Source organism: Otolemur garnettii, unplaced genomic scaffold (genome assembly GCF_000181295.1).
Source record: "Otolemur garnettii isolate 467f Iridium unplaced genomic scaffold, OtoGar3 scaffold00178, whole genome shotgun sequence".
NCBI lineage: Eukaryota > Metazoa > Chordata > Mammalia > Primates > Galagidae > Otolemur > Otolemur garnettii.
In genome coordinates this window covers 2476829-2496374 of record NW_003852573.1, presented here as the reverse complement: position 1 = coordinate 2496374, position 19546 = coordinate 2476829, and the positions used below count along the sequence as shown (strand labels likewise).

The 19546-nt window shown below is 37.4% G+C and overlaps 2 protein-coding genes across 4 annotated transcripts in view; one reads left to right on the top strand and one right to left on the bottom strand.

The window, feature by feature from the left end:
• Positions 1-16642, bottom strand: part of DTL (denticleless E3 ubiquitin protein ligase homolog) — a 52995-nt gene extending 36353 nt beyond the window's left edge. The window contains exons 1-5 of one of the 3 annotated variants that reach the window (XM_003800521.2): positions 16251-16636; positions 8345-8470; positions 7620-7718; positions 5960-6021; positions 5756-5876 (exon numbers count right to left, since the gene is read on the bottom strand). In XM_003800521.2, the coding sequence (XP_003800569.1) occupies positions 5756-5876; positions 5960-6021; positions 7620-7718; positions 8345-8470; positions 16251-16635 (793 nt within the window). In that variant the 5' untranslated portion in view covers position 16636. Of the gene's footprint in view, positions 1-5755; positions 5877-5959; positions 6022-7619; positions 7719-8344; positions 8471-16250 lie in introns of all 3 variants that reach the window. The other 2 variants (XM_012811858.1, XM_012811857.1) reach the window with 2 other exon arrangements.
• INTS7 (integrator complex subunit 7) overlaps positions 16597-19546 on the top strand; it is an 89454-nt gene continuing 86504 nt past the window's right edge. The window contains exon 1 of the mRNA XM_003800520.3: positions 16597-16850. Within this exon, the coding sequence (XP_003800568.1) occupies positions 16757-16850 (94 nt within the window). The 5' untranslated portion in view covers positions 16597-16756. The remainder of the gene's footprint in view (positions 16851-19546) is intronic.

Here is a 19546-nt window from a genome sequence, read left to right as displayed (position 1 = left end):
GCCCAAGATATAATCCTGCTTTGTTGAATTGTCATGGCATAAGCCTAGCTCACAGCAAACTCAAACTCCTGGGCTTAGGCAATCCTCCTGCCTCAATCTCCTGAGTAATGCGACTTCAGGCACACATCACTATACCTGGCTACTTAGAACATAATCTTAAATCAGCTGACATGCAAAGAGTCAGGAAAGTTAGTTATTTTCAAGGGAAAAGAAATCAATGAAAGCTAACCCCAAGTATGTCAGATAAGGGAAAGAAATATACACTTGTTATCAATGAAAAAGACAATAAATCTTAAGAAAAATAATTTATTTTACAAAATACCCCAAAAAGGAAATTTTAGTACTATAAAATACAACATGTGACATGACAAAAACTCACTGGATAAGTTTAAGAACAAAGAAAAAAGTGAACTTGATTACAGATCAATAGAAATCATTCCATTTAAAGAAGAAAAAGAGAAATAAGATTGAACATTATGCTAAGTGAAAAAAGCCAATAACAGAAGACCATATATTGTACCATTCTATTTATACGCATGCTTAGAGCAAATAAATCTGCTGAGATAGAAATTAGTACATAAGTTACATAGGGTTGAGGGAAATGGGTTGAAATGTATTGCTTATCGCCTCAAATTTCTTTTTTGGGCTGATAATAGGTAAATTTTATGGCATGTTTATTATATCTCAAATATAAGACAATAAAAAAACTAAACAGAACCTCAAGGACTCATAAGATAATTTTGAAAGGTTAAATATGAGCAACTAAATATATATATGAGTAATTTTGTCCCAGATGAAGGAGCGGAAATATAAATGAATTAACAGAAAAATAAGAAATGGTAGAAAATATCCCAACTCAGTGAAACATAAATTTACAAATTCAAAAAGCTCAGTAAGCTTTAAACACAATACCAGTAAATTTGAAGGGAACCTTGACTATACACACCATAGTCAAACTGCTAGAAACCAAAGAGAGAAAAATCCTGATAGCAGCCAGGAAAAACAACATGTTACATGTTACATGGAAATGATATGAATGATCAAATGAAAACCAGGTATGACAAAGTAACAAAACCTTTAGGTAATGAAAGAAAAAAGAAAAGCTTTCAACCCAGAATTTTATAAATATATTCAACGAAAACATCCTTCAGGAATGGCAATGAAATAAGATTATTACTTTTTTTTTTTTAAGACAGAGTCTCACTATGTCGCCCTTGGTAGAGTGCCATGGTCTCATAGCTCACAACAACCTCAAACTCTTGGGCTTAGTGATCCTCTTCCTCAGACTCCCAAGTAGCTAGGACTACAGGCGCTCACCACAGTGCCTGGCTATTTTTTTGTGTGTGTTTGTAGTTGTCATTGTTGTTTAGCAGGCCTGGGCCAGGTTTAAACCCACCAGCCCCGTGGCCAGTGCCCTAACCACTGAGCTATGGGCGCTGAGCCAGACGTTTTCATATAAAGGAAAATAATTTACTACAACCAGACTTGAACTAGAAGAAATGTTAAGGGAAATTCTTCAGGGAAATGATACCAGAAGAGAAAATAAAGATGGCATTGATGGAGGGGTGTGTGTGAGAGAGAAATCATGAGTTCAGTTTTGGCTATGTTGAATTTGAAGTGCTTATGGAGAGGTTAAGTCTAAAAATGTAGATCTGGTCCAGTGTTGACCTACACACTCACTGCTCCTACCAGATGATGTTGCCAGAGTCCATAAAGCCATTGTTTGTTCCCCCAAGTTCCAGGAAACTGGATTCTTTAACTGACTAGATGGACTAGACAGAGTAGGTATCTTCCTGTCATCAGAAAGGATTTCACTCACACAGCAAGCTACCCCTGTTATGTGGCTACAGTTATATGACTATTGTGGACAGAGCAGTGACCATTACAGACCTTCAATGAGAGATCGAGTCAGACACCTTCCTAGAACTACAAAACCATACCAGTATACTGCAGGCCCTTAAGCTTTCAAGCTTTTTTAGACAGAATAGAAAGGGGGCATCACTTGGGGAAGAGCTGATTGTCTGTTTCTGGTTTGAAAATAAATAACTGAATACATTTTTTAGGCAATGCTGGAAAAGAGCATGATGACACTCGACCAACTGTAACTCAAAAATTAAGTCAAAAGATGGTATAATGAACTCCCATAAATCTTTCCTTCTAAATTTGCCAATTGTTAACATTTTTTTCCTTTCAGCTATCCTTCTAGTTTCTATGCCAACCTGCTTATTATTTACCTCTGCACTAAATAAAGGCATCTATGCAGAAATTTGGAAGCCATTTAGAAAATCTTTGGGGTTTGTTATTTACGGTAATATTGATGGAGCTTATTATAAGGATTAAAGACAGCTCCTACATCTTACCAGATGGTGAGGCTTACAAACCTTGAAGAGTGATTATTATCGGGAATTACTGTTATTAAACAAATATTGCAGAATATTTTTCCTGTACAATAAAATAACAATTAACGTAAAAAAATAAAAGAAATATAGATCTGGGCCAATACAAGTTGAGGGAAAAACAAAACATAATTGTATGGATGACACTGTCCAAGGAGAAGGTGGAGTGCACACTGAAAGAAAAAAAAAGGCTGCACACCAAATCCTGGGCCTTGTCAACACTTCAGGCTATGTAAAGAAGTGTGATACACAAAGCAACTCCTTATAAAGGAGTAAGTAGAAAGCCAGAAGGAGAACCAGAAGGAAGTGGTATCCCAGATTTTAAGGAAGAAAAAAAATTTTTGAATTTTACAAATGGCCAGAAGTGTCAAGTATTACACAAGTACAAAAAAAGTCTAAAAAATTTCATGGCTTTTGATAATTAGATAATTAATGACCTTAGTAGGGTGATTCCAGGAAGATAGCAAAATATGGAAAACTGATCGAACTGATTGAGCTGAGATGAAAAAATTTACTCAGCTTTTGATTACTCTTAAGTAACTCAGAGGAGATAAAAAATAAGAAAAGATAACAGCTAAAAGAGAACACAGGGTTAAGATGTTCTGAGGGATAGGCCACAGACATTCTTGAGTCTTTCCTAAGGAGAAACAGCTAATAGAGAGGGAGAGCTTGAAGATACCAGAACTATGGGAACACAAATGAAGGAATGAAACCTTAGGGGAGAATCAAGATGTTTCTCAACCTGGACATTGGAATCCCTTGAAGAACTTTAAAAAAATAGACCCTTGGTCCACCTCCTAGAAATTCTTTTTTTTTTTTTTTGAGACAGAGTCTTACTTTGTCACCCTTGGTAAAGCGTCATGGAGTCATAGCTAACACAGCAATCTCAAACTCTTGGGCTCAAATGATTCTCTTGCCTCAGCCTTCCAAGTCCCTGGGACTAACTGACACAACATCTGGTTATTTTCAGAGACTAGGTCTCACTCTTGCTCAGGTTGTTCTTGAATTTGTGAGGTTAGGCAATCCAACTGCGTTAGCATCCAAGAGTGCTAGGATTATAGGCATGAGCCACCAGGCCTGGCCCCAGAAATTCTTATTTAATTGATATTTTGAAGAACCTCTGCAGGTGACTAATATGCAGTCAGAGTTGAAAACCAGTGACCTAGGAGGAAAGCATGGCCTTAAACTGAAGAATGAGAAAGAAGTTGCAAATATAGGTAAGTTCACAGCAGAGGAAACAGAAATAAATTTATAATCAACTTTAATTACCTAGTAGAAGTTCTCAAGAATATTTGTATCCTGCCCATGTATGGCTGAAAGAACTAGACCAATAATCTTTTCAATCAAACCACCTACAGAAAAACCCACACTAAGCATTTGTATGGTGATCAATTATTTTAATACATTTGTATCTCACCTCACTATTATGTTTATAATATTTTTGTGAGCTAAGTAGAATAGGTATTAATTTTACTAAATTAGGAAATGAAGGCCCAGGGAGATAAAAATGACTTTGTCTAGAGTCCTAAATAAAACACAGGGCTTCTAAGTATGGCTATAAATGTGTGCCTAGCCAAGAGGGTATATGGTAGAGGAACTGAGTGGGGCTAAAATCTAGCCTGTTTGACCAACTAACCAATGGAGCCTTGGGGGCAGTATCCAACCAGACTAATTTCACACTAGGGCACTTATGGATTACTGAAAGCCATGGTAAAAGCCATCTGCCCCAATTTCTAACTCAGTGCTCTTTCTACTAAACCACATAGATTGGCATAGATTGATCTACATGCACAGTTCTAAAAATTTAACAGACTAAAAGATATTGTTTTCCTTTTCTATTTCTTTACTGAGGGAAATATTCATGATCTTAAATTAACTTTTATAAACTCAGAATCAACATGGATACAGAAGTATAGTAAACTAGAACACAAGCATACCAGCATACCTAACTTGACACTTAACATATGTTAATGACTTAGAGACCAAAAATCACGCCATGCATTTCCTCTTCAAGGTTCCAGTCTCAACAGCAAACACAACAGATTAAACGTGACTTTTTAAAAAGTCCAAACCACCTCAACAATTCAGTTTAATATTCCTGAGTGCTCAAGTGAATAATGAAAATATTCCTTTTTAAAATATGATATTTTTGTAATGATAAAGGAGATAGTAATTATCTGTCTGTATTACTTTGAGATTAAAGTCAGATGTATTCAAAGACTTCTTTAAGATGAAAAAGTGGTCTACTTTTAAAAAATTAATTTAGTGAGAAATGAATAAAGGAAAAAGAAAACAAAAAATCAGAAATGTGCTAAGCACAGTAACTCATGCCTATAATCCTAGCACTCTGGGAGGCCAAGGTGGGCAGATCACTTGAATTCAGGAGTTCAAGACCAGCCTGGGCAAAGTAAGACATTGTCTCTAAAAAAAAAAATAAAGAAAACTAGCTGAGCATTGTGTGGGTGCCTGCAGTGCCAGCTCCTTGGGAGGCTGAGCCAAGAGGATCACTTAAGCCCAAGAGTTTGAAGTTGCTGTGAGCCATGACGCCATAGCACTCTACCCAGGGGAACTGAGTGAGAGTGCCTCCCCCCCCAAAACAACAACAACAACAACAAAACCAACCCAGAAATGTCAATGTTAGACACCCCTGCTAAGTTTTTTCCCTACCTGCTACAATAACATTCTGTGTTATATCACCCTTTAAGTCTTCCTTTCCCATCATAATGGTAAAATAAATATACAAAAGTCAATTGTGAGTAAATAACAGTTAAAAAAAGTGCTAGGAAACTGGGCCACTTAAACTCAATACAGGATAAATTTTTAGGTAGAGAATCATGTTCAGTTTATCAGGCTTCTTTTCTTTTTTTTGGCTGGGGCTAGGTTTGAACCCACCACCTCTGGCATATTGGGGCTGTTGCCCTACTCCTTTCAGCCACAGGCGCCGCCCAGTTTATCAGGTTTCTAACTAGCCTCACACTCCTTTTAGATTTTACAATTAAAGTAACTCTGTTTTATAAAATCTAAAAGGGGTGTAAGGCTGCCCAGTACAAGGTTTAAACTTCAATGAACAAAACTAAATAGTGGTTAGTATGGCTGTTTTTAAATGTTTATCTGCAGGATTATAGGAAAAAAGTTTCCTGAACACTCTTGACTTTCAGGGGTAAGCTGGAAATAATGTTCACAAAAATGGGTCTAAAACAAACCAACTTATTTCATTTTTTTAGTCATATTAGAATTTCAATCATCTACATAGAATAAGTAGCAACTTTGACACGGGAAAGGACAGAAACAATTACAGCTTCTTATTTTTCTACCATAAAGAAGGTTAAGGAGATAAAAGAGAATAACCACCAACCAACCTTTCTCAAATTTGGAAAAGGCAACCGACTTGAGACTGCATTGATGTCCTTTGCATGTTCCAATCAGCTCGCCAGCTTTTACATCCCAAAATTTGGCTGTTTGATCACCTGCAGCTGTAACCTTTCAAAAGTAAGATAATACAATTTAATAAAGCAACCGCTTACCAGTCATTTACCCAAATCCCAGTGAAATAAGTCACTTACAAGTTTAAGTTCACCAGGGACCCAGGCCAGGTCAAAGACAGCATTCCAGTGAGCCATCCATTCTAAACAAAGAAAATGCTAAATGAAATGTGTAGACTGTGCTCTGTGGTAGTCAAAACAATAGCAGTTAAAATGTCTTGAAAGCTGTAGTGAAAAGGTCAGTGATCAGCACCACAAGGCCCATGGGCCAAAGAGAATGTGTAGATGCAAAAATATCACACATTCCCTTCATTACCACATTTGAGAACTACCATCTGATGTCAAATTCCTCTCTATGAGTTTACTAGTAATATATTTTCTAAATGAAATCTTTCTGAAACATTTTCCTGTTCAAAAATCTTCATGATGCTCTCTAGAGCAGTGATTTGCAGCACGCCGGTGTGCCACAGGATCTTAGGTGTGCTGCAAAAATCTCAAAAATTAAATTCTTTTTGAAAGAAGTTCAAAGCATAGTTAAGTATATTCTTTTTTTTTGATCTACATAACTTAAGTGTTCCACAAAAGTTTAACTACAGGGTCAAGTGTGCCATGAAATAAACAAGCTTGAAAAACACTGTTCTAGAGTCTCAAATAATTTATATGATATTGAAGGTCCTGCACATTTTGGCCTCACATCTGGTCTCCATGTACCTTATTCCATCCAAACTGGGTACTCTCTTATTTTCTTACTCTCTCACTATGTTTTCCTACGTCTAAGCCTTTGCTAATGTTTTCCCCTCCACCTGAAGAGCCTTCTTCTGTCTCCATTGGTCTAAATGTTACAATCCAACTCAAATGTCCCATTCGTCATGAAAAAATTTCCTAGGCTTCTTTACTACATGAGACCTTTCTCTCTGACATTTATGTTTTCTTTGCACTTCAACATCAGTTATAGCCTTTGTTTTACTTTAGTTATTTCAACACTTAACTTACTAGTTCCATATTATTAGTTTCTTAAGGTCAGCAGAACTTTGCTTTACAGATAAAAGATTCTCCATCAATATAAATATTTTAAACCAATGCTTCCCCAACCATACTAAATATAAAAGATTTAACTTTTTTAAAGAACTAATTTTAAATCCTATAATACATTTTTTAAAAACTCTTAGTAAAGGCATTGTTATAGTTAACAGATAGGCAATCCACCATTTTCATTTAACCCGGTCCCTACAAAGAGAAGTGCACATAACTGGGAATGTGCTAGGGTTTAGATGTTTGTCCCTCCAAATCTCACACTGAAGTTTCATCCCCAATAGTGGAGGTGGGGTCTACTGGGAGGTGCTGGGTCATAGGGATAGATCCCTCATGAATAAATTAATCCCTTCACTGGGGAGGGAGTATGTTCTTTATTAGTTCCCTCAAGACAAAAGCTGCTTATTAAAAAGTGCCTGGTATCTTCCTGCCCCTCTTTTTCTTTCTCTCCTGCCATGTGATCTCTGCATAGATGGGCTCCTCTTCACTTTCTGCCATAGTGGAAGCAGTCTAAGGCCCTCACCAAATGCCTAATCTTCCAGCCAGCAGAATCATGAGCCAAACAAACTTTCCTTTTTTCTTTATAAATGACCCAGTCTCAGGTATTCCTTTATGGCAACATAAAACAGACTAAGAATGTATTTAAATAAAAATTTATTTTTATGAATTAAAAGTAACTTTAAAACAAAAATTATAGACCTAGACTTACCTTTGAAGCACTTCTTTCTGCAAGTTTGTGATTCAGTATTATATAATCTAACAAAGCCTTCTTCATTGGCAACTGCTAGTATATGTTCCATATTGGGAGCTAAATAAAAAAATAAAGATTAAAATATATAGAATAACACAATTTTGAAGCTGACTCAAACCAACAAAATTATCTTCAGATAATCTCTTATTTAGAGAAAGGCTAAGTCAAGGGTATTCTTAACCAAAAGAACAATGTTAATGGCCAATGGCAAATAAAGGCGTATGATGATATAGGCCACCAGCAGACTGAACCTATCAGTTTTAAATTTCATTTACACAACCTTTTACCTTTCCTCTCCTGACCTATGAAGAGTGGGGACAAGTATTTCTATTTCTGTTTATATATTACCCCACTCAGTCACAGAAAGACATCTAATCAACCAGACCAAAAGGGGTATGTCTTTACTGGGTAAAACAATTTTCATAGTGGCTGAACCTTTGCAACCCTTTATTTACATCAGTTCAAAAAAGATGGCTATAATCTAATGCTATAGAGAGAATATACAATTTTGTTAATTTTGCATAGATTAAGAATGGTCTATTTTATAAATCAGAAGAGAATAGTTATTAGAAAAACTCTTAACATCTACCTAACTTACTTTTCTTTGAAAGGGAGACAGCCAGTATATTTTCCCTCTAAGGATCATTTCTGTCCAAGCCTAGCCTACATAGTAATTCTCTTACCAGAAGAGAAGGTGCATCCAAATGGAGGAACTGGGACTCCTGTTTCCCCATAAGAAGTGTGTTCGTCATTACTGTTGCACTGATAACCAGTTAGAAGGGACTGTAGAGGGTACTGAGAAGACCATCCTAAAACAAGACAATTCCTTACAAAATGCCAATATAGTATCACATTTTAGTATTTCTAACAAATACAGAGGTAAATATTGGTTCTTAAAAAGTTTTAGATACTTAATGTATTTGTAATCTACAGTCCTCTAAAGTACACAGTTTCTGACATTTCCTTAAGGAGTCCTAAGGAAGAAAGGAAAGTTGGGAAAGCTCCCAACTTCTGGTGAGCTACAGCTTCGGGCTTACCATATTAAATGGAGATGCTCACTAGTACGTTAAGATTGGAAAAATGGAAAAACTGGGTGGGGGAGTGCCTCAGTGTGTGACACACCTTTTGGAGTCAAGACACAATTATAAGAGGGACTTTACCTAACAAATGTAATCAGTATAACCTGGTATCTTGTACCCTCAATGAATTCTCAGCAATTAAAAAAAAATTTTGGGAAAACCAAGCAAAGAGGCACCACAAAAGTATTACCATTAAAATTACCATTCATTTCAATTAATTTTTTTGTTGTTTTTGGAGTTTCTATATCAACATTACTACAAACTCTTAAGTTCTTAGCAAAATCCAGTAGTCAAAGAGTTAAAGGAAATTGTATATATTGATGTGCCTACTGTAGCCAGGAACATATTCACTAAATAAATGCTAAGTTTACTTCCTTTTCCTTTACAGTGCTGAAATTCTAGGATTCTAAAATGTTAATAGCAACAATCATAGTATCTTAAGTATATTAGGGCAATTTTAAAACACAGCATTATGTATCTACCTCTAGAAGACATTCAGTTCGTCCTGGGGAACAGTAATAGGGTTATGGAGGGCTTGAAAGATGAGTGAATTTTCAGTGAATGTAGAACAGAGAACAGGAAATTTCTCTGTTTGCTGGAGGGAAAGTTTATTCTGCTTGGGTCAGAGACCTAATGTACACTATGGTCCTAAATAGTAAGCCATATTCACAGATTTGTTTTTATCATACTGATATTTAGTTCAACATATTTTCAATATATAAAAAAGTTCATTCAATAAAAACTTACTGAAAACCAATTTTTCATTAAACATTGGAAGAAACAATGAGTTTATAATCTATTCAGAGCTGTTTAAATAATTAACAAACCCATATTTTACGGCACTTTCAATTCTCACTTTTCATCAAAAGTACTATTTGGAAAAGACAACTTAGCCTAACATAATCTCAGACAAATCTAAGACAAATTTTGGAGCATCATAGAAATAACATGAAGAATGAATAGAAAGGGGGAAAAGCAACTTAATCCAGATTTAGTAATTACTTATGGAGACACTATCTCATAATTTCAATGTCAGATATCATCGTTAACAAGTTATAGACAATTAAAATGAGAATGCAATAATTATGTTGAGCTCACAAATATCCATCCACAGACATCTACAGAGTAAGTCTAAAATCAAAAGCACATGTACACCTGTGCTTTCAAATCTTTAAAAAAAATCTAATGACTGCAACATATTAATTCAAAAGGAAATCTTGAACTTGGTAGAACTAAAGATGACATGTTCTGGAAAACCTAATTTTCTACAATTAAACAGTGACTCTTCAACTCTGCCTCACTGCCTGCATCTAATAATCAAACACTGATATATATTTAGTGATTGGTCCCTGCCTACCCTTCCAATTCTGCAGTCACTATAACACACACTTCATTGATGTGTGTTTTGGGGTCCTTACTGTGGCTACTATAGCCAGTAACATAGTCATATAAACATGAACCTATTTCCTGTGCTATGATCATAAACCTATAATGCTTTTCTCCACAACACATTGGGAAAGCCTAATATTATCTACGTGTACAACTTGAAGCCCTCAGGTTACACACACATTTTCCAAATGGTATACAAAGACATGAGTGTTTTCAGAGAATCAATTTCCAGATACAAGTTTCCTCCTTATCCACAGTTTCACTTCCCATGCTTTCAGTTACCTGTGGTTAACTTTGGTCTGAGGATACTAAATGAAAAATTCCACAAATAATCCATGAATTTTAAATTGTCTGCCATTTTGAGTAGTGGGAAAATCTCACGCTGTCCTATACCATTCTGTCTGGGAGTGTGAATCACTCCTTTGTCCAGAGTATTCATGATGTATATGCTTCCTGCCTTTTCTTCATCTGCCATATAGTCAAAAGGTCCATAGTCATCTAATATTATGCTACAGGGCCTGCCTATGTCATTCTCCACAGTTCATACATATGGGCATTGTATCATCCTACATCATAAGAAGGGTAAGTACAGTACAATAAGATATTTTGAGAGAGAGAGGCCATATTCACATTACTTTTCTTACTAGTGATTTTAAACTGGTGTGCAGTAAGAGGATCTTAGATGTGTCATTTTGGTTGTCAAAGGACTGCTTATATGATGGTGGTCCCCTAAGATCACAATGCAGCTGAAAAATTCCTAAGGCCTAGTGACATCTTGATGATCCTGACCCTGTGTAGGCCTAGGTAAATGTCTGTATCTGTGTCTTAGTTATTTTTTGAAAAGCTTAAAAAATTAAATAATTTAAAAATAGAAAAAAGCTTATAAATATATTAAGAACCTATTTTTACATAGCTGTACAATGTTTGTGTTTTAAGCTCAATATTATATAAGTAAAAAATTTTAAATTAAGACATTCATAAGCAAAAAAGTTATAATAAGCTAAGGTTAATTTATTATTGAAGAAAAAAAATTTTAATAAATTTAGTGTAGCCTAAATGTACCATGTTTATCAAGTCCACAATAGTCTATAGTAATATCATAGACCTTCCCATTCACTAACCACTCACTCAGTGATTCACCCACTCAGAGCAATACCCAGTCCTGCAAGATCCATGCACGGTAAGTGTCCTATACAAGTGTACCATTTTTTATCTGTTACACCATATTTTTACTGTGCCTTTTCTATGTTGAGATACATTTATATACATATATACCTATCATTGAGTTACAATTTCCTACCGTATGTGTTCAGTACATGAGGTACAGGTTTGTAGCCTAGGAATAATAGGCTAAACCATACAGCCACCTATACCATTTAGGCTGTCTCAAAATACAAAGTACACTCTATGATGTTTGCACAATTTTTCAGAACATATCTCTGTCATTAAGGGACATGACTATATGTGCATTTCTAAAACTGATCTAAGAAACGGATCTGTCTGAGAATGTGGAGGCACCCCCTTTCCCTTCCCCTTTCATCACTTCCTTTCTTCCAGTTTAGGAAATGGATGTTTGTGAGCTTAACATAAGGAAAGGCATTTGCATGTCCCAGTCAGAATCTTTCCACTGATCCAAAGTATAAAAACTTTTGGTTATCAATTAAAAATGTTTAAATAAAAAAACCTCTAGGACCTTAACTAAGAGGTAATTGGATAATTCCTTTAATAAAGGCACCATATACTCACCCAAATTCATCTCTTTAAAAGTTACACTTCCAATAAAGTTTTACTTTTTGCTTATTATTTATCAATATTACTCTACATTGTTTTTATCAATTGTATACCACTAATAATTGTAATGATAATTCCATCCAGAAGAAACTTTTAACAATCGAAGTCTTTTTTTTGAGACAAAGTCTCAAGCTGTCATCCTAGGTAAAGTGCAGTTGCATCACATCTCAGCGCAACCTCCAATTCCTGGGCTTAAGTGATTCTCTTGCCTCAGCCTCCCAAGTAGTTGGGACTACAGGTGCCCACCACAACACGTGGCTATTTTTTGGTTGTAGTTGTCATTGTTGCTTAGCTGGCCTGGGCTCAATTTGAACCTGCCAGCTCTGGTGTACGCGGCTGAAGCCTTAGCTGCTTGATCTACAAGCACTGAGCCAACAGTTGAAGTCTTATTAATGACAGAGCAATGTAAATATGTAGTTTTTGAGAGAGAGGGTGATATATGATCAAAAAAGAACTTTTGAAGCATAACATTTGGACAAATTCTGTGTGAGGAATAAAACAGAAATAAGTTCAAGAGGTAAAAACAACTATGTAGAATGTCCAGAGCTTAAGAGTTTGTTTATATTTTCAAACCACTATAGTATTTACATTCTATTAGAAAAGAGTGATTGTAGTATTTTAGAAATGTTAATATTCACAATATTGGCAGAAACTCTATTCTTTCCATCTATTAAACTTTTAAATACTTTTAGATGCCAATTTAAAGCTACACAGAAAAGTAAGTAATCAGATTTCTATTTTATTTTTTTTTTTAGAAACAGTCTTGCTCTGTTGTCCAGGCTGGAGTGCAGTAGCCCCATCATAGCTCACTATAACTTGAATTCCTGGGCTCACCTGGTCCTCCTGCCTCAGCCTCACTAGCAATTGGGACTAGGCACATATTACTTCATTTTAAACATTAAAAAAAAAAGTTTTAGGGTGGATATGGTAGTTCATGCCTCTAATCCTATGGGAGGCTGATGTGAGAGGATCACTTGAGCTTAGGAGTTTCAGAACAGCCTGAGCAAGACTCCCTCTCTATTAAAAAACAAAAGAAATAGCCAGGTGTTATGGCAGGCACCTGTAGTTCCAGCTAGTTGGGAGGCTGAGGCTGGAGGATTGTTTGAACCCAAGAGTTTGAGTTTGCTATGAGCTAGGGTGATGTCACAGCACTTTCGCCTACGCAACAGTTGAATGAGATTCTATGTGAAAAGAAAAAAATTAATTAATTTTTAAAAAGTTTTAATTTTTTTGTAGAACTAGGGTTTCACTCTATTGCCTAGGCTGGTCTCGAACTCCTGAACTCAAGCAATCCTCCCACCTTGGTGTCCCAAAGTGCTGGAATTACAGGTATGAGCCATTGTGCCTGGCCCAGAGTTCTATTTTAAAAAGATTATTGGCAGCAATGTGGAGAATACACTGGAGAGACAGAAATTAAGAGGCCATTTGGGAGACTTGTTATAGTTCAGCAAGAAGGTATTAGGGCCCAACCTAGGGAAATAGAACGGTAAGAACAAAACAGATTCAAAAGGTAGAATCAGAGGGGATTAAGAGGATAGATTCTAGAGATTTTATGCAATCTTTTAGAATGTGTAATAGTGAGGAAGACAAGAGTCTTTATCAACTTTAGGTTTCTGCTAGGAAGACTGATTTAAAATAATGGGGCCACCCCTTAAAATAGGTAATATACCAGGTTTGGGGGAAAAGTTCAGTTTGGGTTGTTTGAGTTTGAGATGCTTATGGGACTGACTACATATGTGGCTGAAGACCAATCTATACAGCTTTTATAAAAAATGGATCTAAAGCAGGTTATTGAACAACATCATTTCATTGATTATCATTTTGTTATCGTGCTAATGAGAGAAAAATATCAATTCTTGGTCAGTGTCACTGTCTGTGTAGAGTTTGCACATTCTCCCCTTGTCTGTGTGTTGTTTTTCCTGGTACTATGGTTTTTTCCCACTTCCCAAAGATGTATGTGCACATTAGGTTCATTGGTGTATCTACCTGGTCTCAGTGTGTGTGTGTGTATGAGTACACCCTGTAATGAATGGGATGGCATACTGTCCAGGGCTGGCTCCTTCCTTGTGCCATAAGCTGCCAGGATAGGCTATGGGCACCCATCCAGAGCCCAGAGATCCAGAATTGGAATAAGGGTATCAGAAAATCATTAAGTACAAATAATTATAAAACAAAAGTTTGTAAAGTATACAATAATTACACAAATGCACAAAATAATGTGGTACAAAAGAGCTCAGCAAGCTGTCATATTTGTGATTATTTTTCAACTGTGTGGTGGTACATTTATTCCTTTATTTAATCCATCCCACTACAACCACCATCACTCATTGATTCACAAAAACTGAATAATTCTAAATAATTATCTTGTTTATAACAATCTTTCTTAAAGGTATGTATGGTTCACGTTTATTTCAATATTAAATATTAGAAGTGTTTGGAGTTCTTATTTAAAAGGTTAATGGTATTTTTGTGATGAGAAATATGCCACTAGAACTTAACTCTTATTTATATCAATTAACTTATGGTAAAATTAGTTTCATCATACATTGTTTTGTCTTGTTGTTTAAAACAGCAGTTCCTAAGAACCTATTAACACTGTTAAGTGAGGACATACTGTACAGACAACGTAAGGTTGGAGGCAGTAGTGGAAGAAGCCCTAATTATGGCTATGATCATCCTTGGCAGTAGGTAGGAGAAAAGGGGCCAAGAATGGAACAGCAACATTGAAGGTGAAGGGATAAGATAAGATGGTCATATAGATTTCGGCAGGTAACATATTATAATGAATGAATTTCAATGTTTATCACAGAACACAAATATTTGTGAATAGGAAAGAGGGGGAAAAGTAGACAGATGGAATGGAGAATTGGGAGAAAATCTGTCACAAAATAGTCTCAACAGCTTTTCCAAATACACAAATAGTAAGGCGCACAGCTGTTAATTAAAACCCAGGCAGTTTAACTCTTAAGATAGAGCTCATAACCAATATGGTGCATACTGCCACTCATGACAGAGAAGTGACTCAGGCAAAGTCCTAGTAGAGACAGAAAGAGGAGCATTAGAATATATTTACACAATTATCTAAGAGGGAAGTAAGGATGGTATAAAATCAAGTTTTAGATTGGGAGCAGGAAGTTAAGGGACTACTCAAGTCTACTTCTTCAACATTCTTTTCTTAGACCTACTCCTTAAATATAAAAACTCCCTTCTCAGGACTTTTCTTTTTGTTTTCCATTTGGTTTCATGGTGAAAAAGGATGTCTGGGGCCTCTTTGCCTATTTGTCCATGGAGGCCCACTGGCCTTAGACAGCAAATATATCCTGCTTTGTAAACTGTCTTACTCTGTAAAGTTTATCTTTCTCTTCTTCAATAGTTTCATGTTTCCCTTTAAAAAAAAAGAAAGAAAAAAGAAAAAGGATCTCTGAATATAAACGGCCTTTAAGTGAGTAGGATTTCATTTCTGTACAAGGTTAGTCTGGATAGTTAACCGCTTTGCCACAAATTTATCAAAAAGTTTCAAGTTGATAACACCCAAACTGAAACTCAAATCTCTTACTGCCAATGTTTTAACACAGGAACGTAAAGAACTGTAGGAAACAAATTGGATTTCTACACACTAAAATGGGAATATGTCTGACTGACCCTATTAAAGTGAAAAAACATTTTTATTCCATTTCTGAAAATAACAGATACTACCTCTGGCATCTAAAAACATCTAGAATAATATATTTCTATTTATTAACAGTGGACATTTCTGGGGAATGTGGTTATGGGCATCTTGCACTCTGTAATTATTATTTTTATGACCACGTCGTCATGTAGGGGGAGGGGGAGATTTTGACCCTGCAAGAAGCAGATGTTCTCAGTCTTCTTTGCCTGACTGAGTTCCTCAACAGCGAGTCATATCCACTAGCATATCACAGCAAACAGTAGGGCTCATTAAGGCTTTATAACAAACGAATGAATTAATCAAAGACTATGAGTCTTGATGATCTCACATAGCTGTTGGGAGAAACAGAAACACTCATACACAAATGCACGCGTCTTCTAGTTAACGCGCGATATTGACATAAGCCGCAGGAGGCCTCAGAAGCCAGTTAATTCAACGTCCCTTTCTTCGGCCTACTGAAAAAGCCCGATTACGACTAAAAAGTGTCCCGAAGAAATGAAAGTATAACTTTCTTCAGTAGTTTACTAATTCACTTTTTCTGTGTGAGAACTCGGCGGCTGGGAAACAGAATTGGAATCGGCCCTGAACAGAGGTGGTGTGTATTTCGCGGGGGGAGGTGAATCCCGCCAGCAACGAGCAGCGGTTGGGACCGTTACTCACCACTTCTCAGGACGCCAAGCTGGGGCTGGCGAAGCACCGAACTGAAGAGCATCTGGGCCAAAGGAAAAAGGTGAGCTGAAAAAAAAAGCAGTGGCGATGCCCCCAAGACCAGCAGAAATCGGAGCTCGCACCCCTCACACCACGACTCGTTATTTCCTCCAACTCCCGCCACTGTAAGCCCCGGCCGCCAAACTCCGCGCCAAACTGACGTCACGCTCCCTGATTGGTTCCCGCCGCAGCGTCCGGGCGCTTTGGAGTCACTTCCCCTTTCATATCCCCGCCTCCTTTTCTCCGAGCCGCGGGAACCTGGAGTCCAAGAGCTCCCTGAGCGCCTGCGCGGGGGGCCGCAGAGGGGCCGGAGAACTGCTGGGTGACCAAAGCGCATGCGTTACACGGGTTGACAGCGCGCGGAGGAAAAATCCGCGAGAAGGCGGCGGGAGAAGATGGCGGTTCTGGGGCGAGTTTGCAATCTTTGCGATTAGACTAATCGAGTAATTATTCGAGTCATGGCGTCAAACTCAACAAAGTCTTTCCTAGCAGATGCCGGCTATGGCGAACAGGAACTGGATGCTAACTCTGCCCTTATGGAATTGGACAAAGGTATTCGAAAGAGCGGGCTGAGCGGGGAATCGCGTGTGGGGGGAAGTGGCGCCACCAGGTGGTGATAGCCTCAGGAGAGGCGGCGAGAGCACATGCGCGTAGCTTCGGTGGGCGGAGAGTGCTGGTGCTTGAGTTGGGGCTAGGGCTTTGCCCTCTGCGGGAGATTGTGATAATAATTACAGGAAAATTCAGGATGGCCAGATTGGCATTGAATCAGCTGTAAAAGGAGGAACTCTAGTGAGGGGCCCGTTTTGACCATCTGAGGGCACAGTCCTCTGATTTTTCAGTGAAAGCGGCGAGTTTCTAAAAACACTTAACTTGAAATAGTGAAATTATTTTTGAGTCCGTTGGGTTGAGACCAAGTCTTCATCAAGAGTGCTAAATAATGTTCTTGCACCAACTCTACGGCAACTTATTTGATTCCCATAGCTCTCTTACCTGCGGGTTACAGGGCAGGTTAAATACGGGCAAGAGCATACGGAAAGCCTGGTCCCTGCTCATTCTCTGCAGACAAGTTCCGCTTCGTGTAGCAGGAGTTTTGGGATTACACTGAGTTAAATTACAATTCCGTTGATACTGTGATTATGGACAAGTTACCTAACTTCATGTAGCCTTGATTGTTTGCAAAGTGAATACTGTACCACCAAGCTGGGAAAATTGTTCTAAGTATTAAAGTGATATATTGGTATGAAAAAGAAGCACTTACCTTCCTTCTTAGATAAAGATTTGAGAGGCTAGGGCACAAATTTGTCAGTAAGGAACTCAGTACCCCATAAAAATGTCCCAACATCCCAGTGAGATAGTCTTTGGTTGAGTCAGTACATGTGCATCTCCATCAGCCAAGGTAATTAATGATGTTGAGCTTTTCTTTCTGTACTAAATCTATAGGGTTTTCCTCCACTGAATTATAAAACTATAGTATTAAATGTATTGTTTAAGCGCTGCATAATCTTTCCTCCTCCTTCTGATACAGTCTTTCCTTTTTCCCCAGTTGCAGGTCTTGATAAAATCTCATTTCCCTACTGGGACATTTTCTACCACTCTGGTCCAGCTGAGATTGTCCCATGCTGACAGTAGTGGGGTAGTGGTTGTAGAATGGACGAGGATGGGGCACTAAAGAAAAGAGAAATCTAGAATTGTTCCTAAAATTTTGCGGTTGTAAAGAAAAAAACACAATTTTTCCTTTTTAAGGAAAAGTTGAAATGGAAATATTTTATATCTGTAAGAAATTAAAAAAAGTCAAACCAACATACAAAGTAAGCAATCATGTTCAATCCTCCTGGCAGTACCTTGGGTATTTTACAGATGGGTCTTAGGCTCAGAAAGATAATTTGTACAAGACAAGAATAAAAGTCCTGTTATTTTCTACCCCACTATCCAATACCTTTTAAGTCTACTGGAAAATTAGATTATAGTAATAGCCAGTTTCTTTTGAAATATAGCTTAACATTTTAAATATTGAGCCATTTCATCTGTTACCTATTCAAGCATTTGTTTTCTGCGTCAGAAAGCTACAAGTTCCAACTTTCTTCTTCCAGAACTGGAGTTTCCCAAAGTACATTCTAAGGAACACTATTTCTGAAGTATTTCAATAGTTCTTCCTCTCACCCTTCCCCCATACACACTCAGACATATGATGTATTTGATTAGGCTTGATGTTAGGAATACAGCAGTTGACAGAAACAAAACAAAGCTTCTGATATCCTAAAGGAAACAGACAATAAGTAAATATAGCAAGATGTGACAGTGGTATATACAGGGTGGACATAAAGTTCATATGCTATACTATGAAATAAATTGAAGCTTGGGAATGGGACTGGAGAAAACTGGTGTGGAGCTGGAATTGCTTTCTTATTTGATAAGGAATATTCAAAAAAAACCTACACCAATAAAGTGGGGAACAAGTGCAAAGGCCCTGAGATAGAAGCTTTCATTTCATGCTGTATCTGGAGTAGAGTAATAGGCAGTAAGGATGGAAGGATAATCAGAGGCAAATTCATGTAGGGCAGTACAAGCCATGGAAAAAACTGGCTTTAATTCTGCATCAACTAGGAAGCCAGTAGATGCATGAGATGATCTGACTTTCCTTTGAAAAGGACCGATCTACTTCTGTGTTGAGAATAGACATAAGGGAGGGCCAGGGACAAAAGTAGGGAGACCAGTGAGAAGGCAACTATAATAACACATGGAAAAGAGAACAGTGGCTTGGACTAGGGTGAAAGTGAAAATGTCTGTAGGGTTGAGACAGTTTGCTGGTGGATTGATGAGGATAGAAGAGTAAAGAAAACTTTTAAGAAGTTTTTGGTCTGAGCTATTGGAGGGATGTGTGTTTTGCCATTTACTGAGAGGATGAATATCCCATCAGTTTGGGACAAGTTAAATTTGAGACATCTCTTAGATATCCATATGGAAATGTATAGGCAATTAGGTATAAGACATGACCCTTGAACTCCATTTTAAAGTAGTTTTGTAGCACTCCATTTTGTAGCACTGATGTCCTTAGAAACACACTTGGGAAATGCTGCTGTTTATAACATGTTATGTATTTATAACCTATTGTGTTTTGCTCTGAGCTTTTTAAATAAGCAGTAAACTGGCTCAGTGCCTGTGGCTCAAGTGGCTAAGGTGCCAGCCACATACACCTAAGGTGGTGGGTTCGAATCCAGCCTGGGCCCACCAAACAACAATAATGGCTG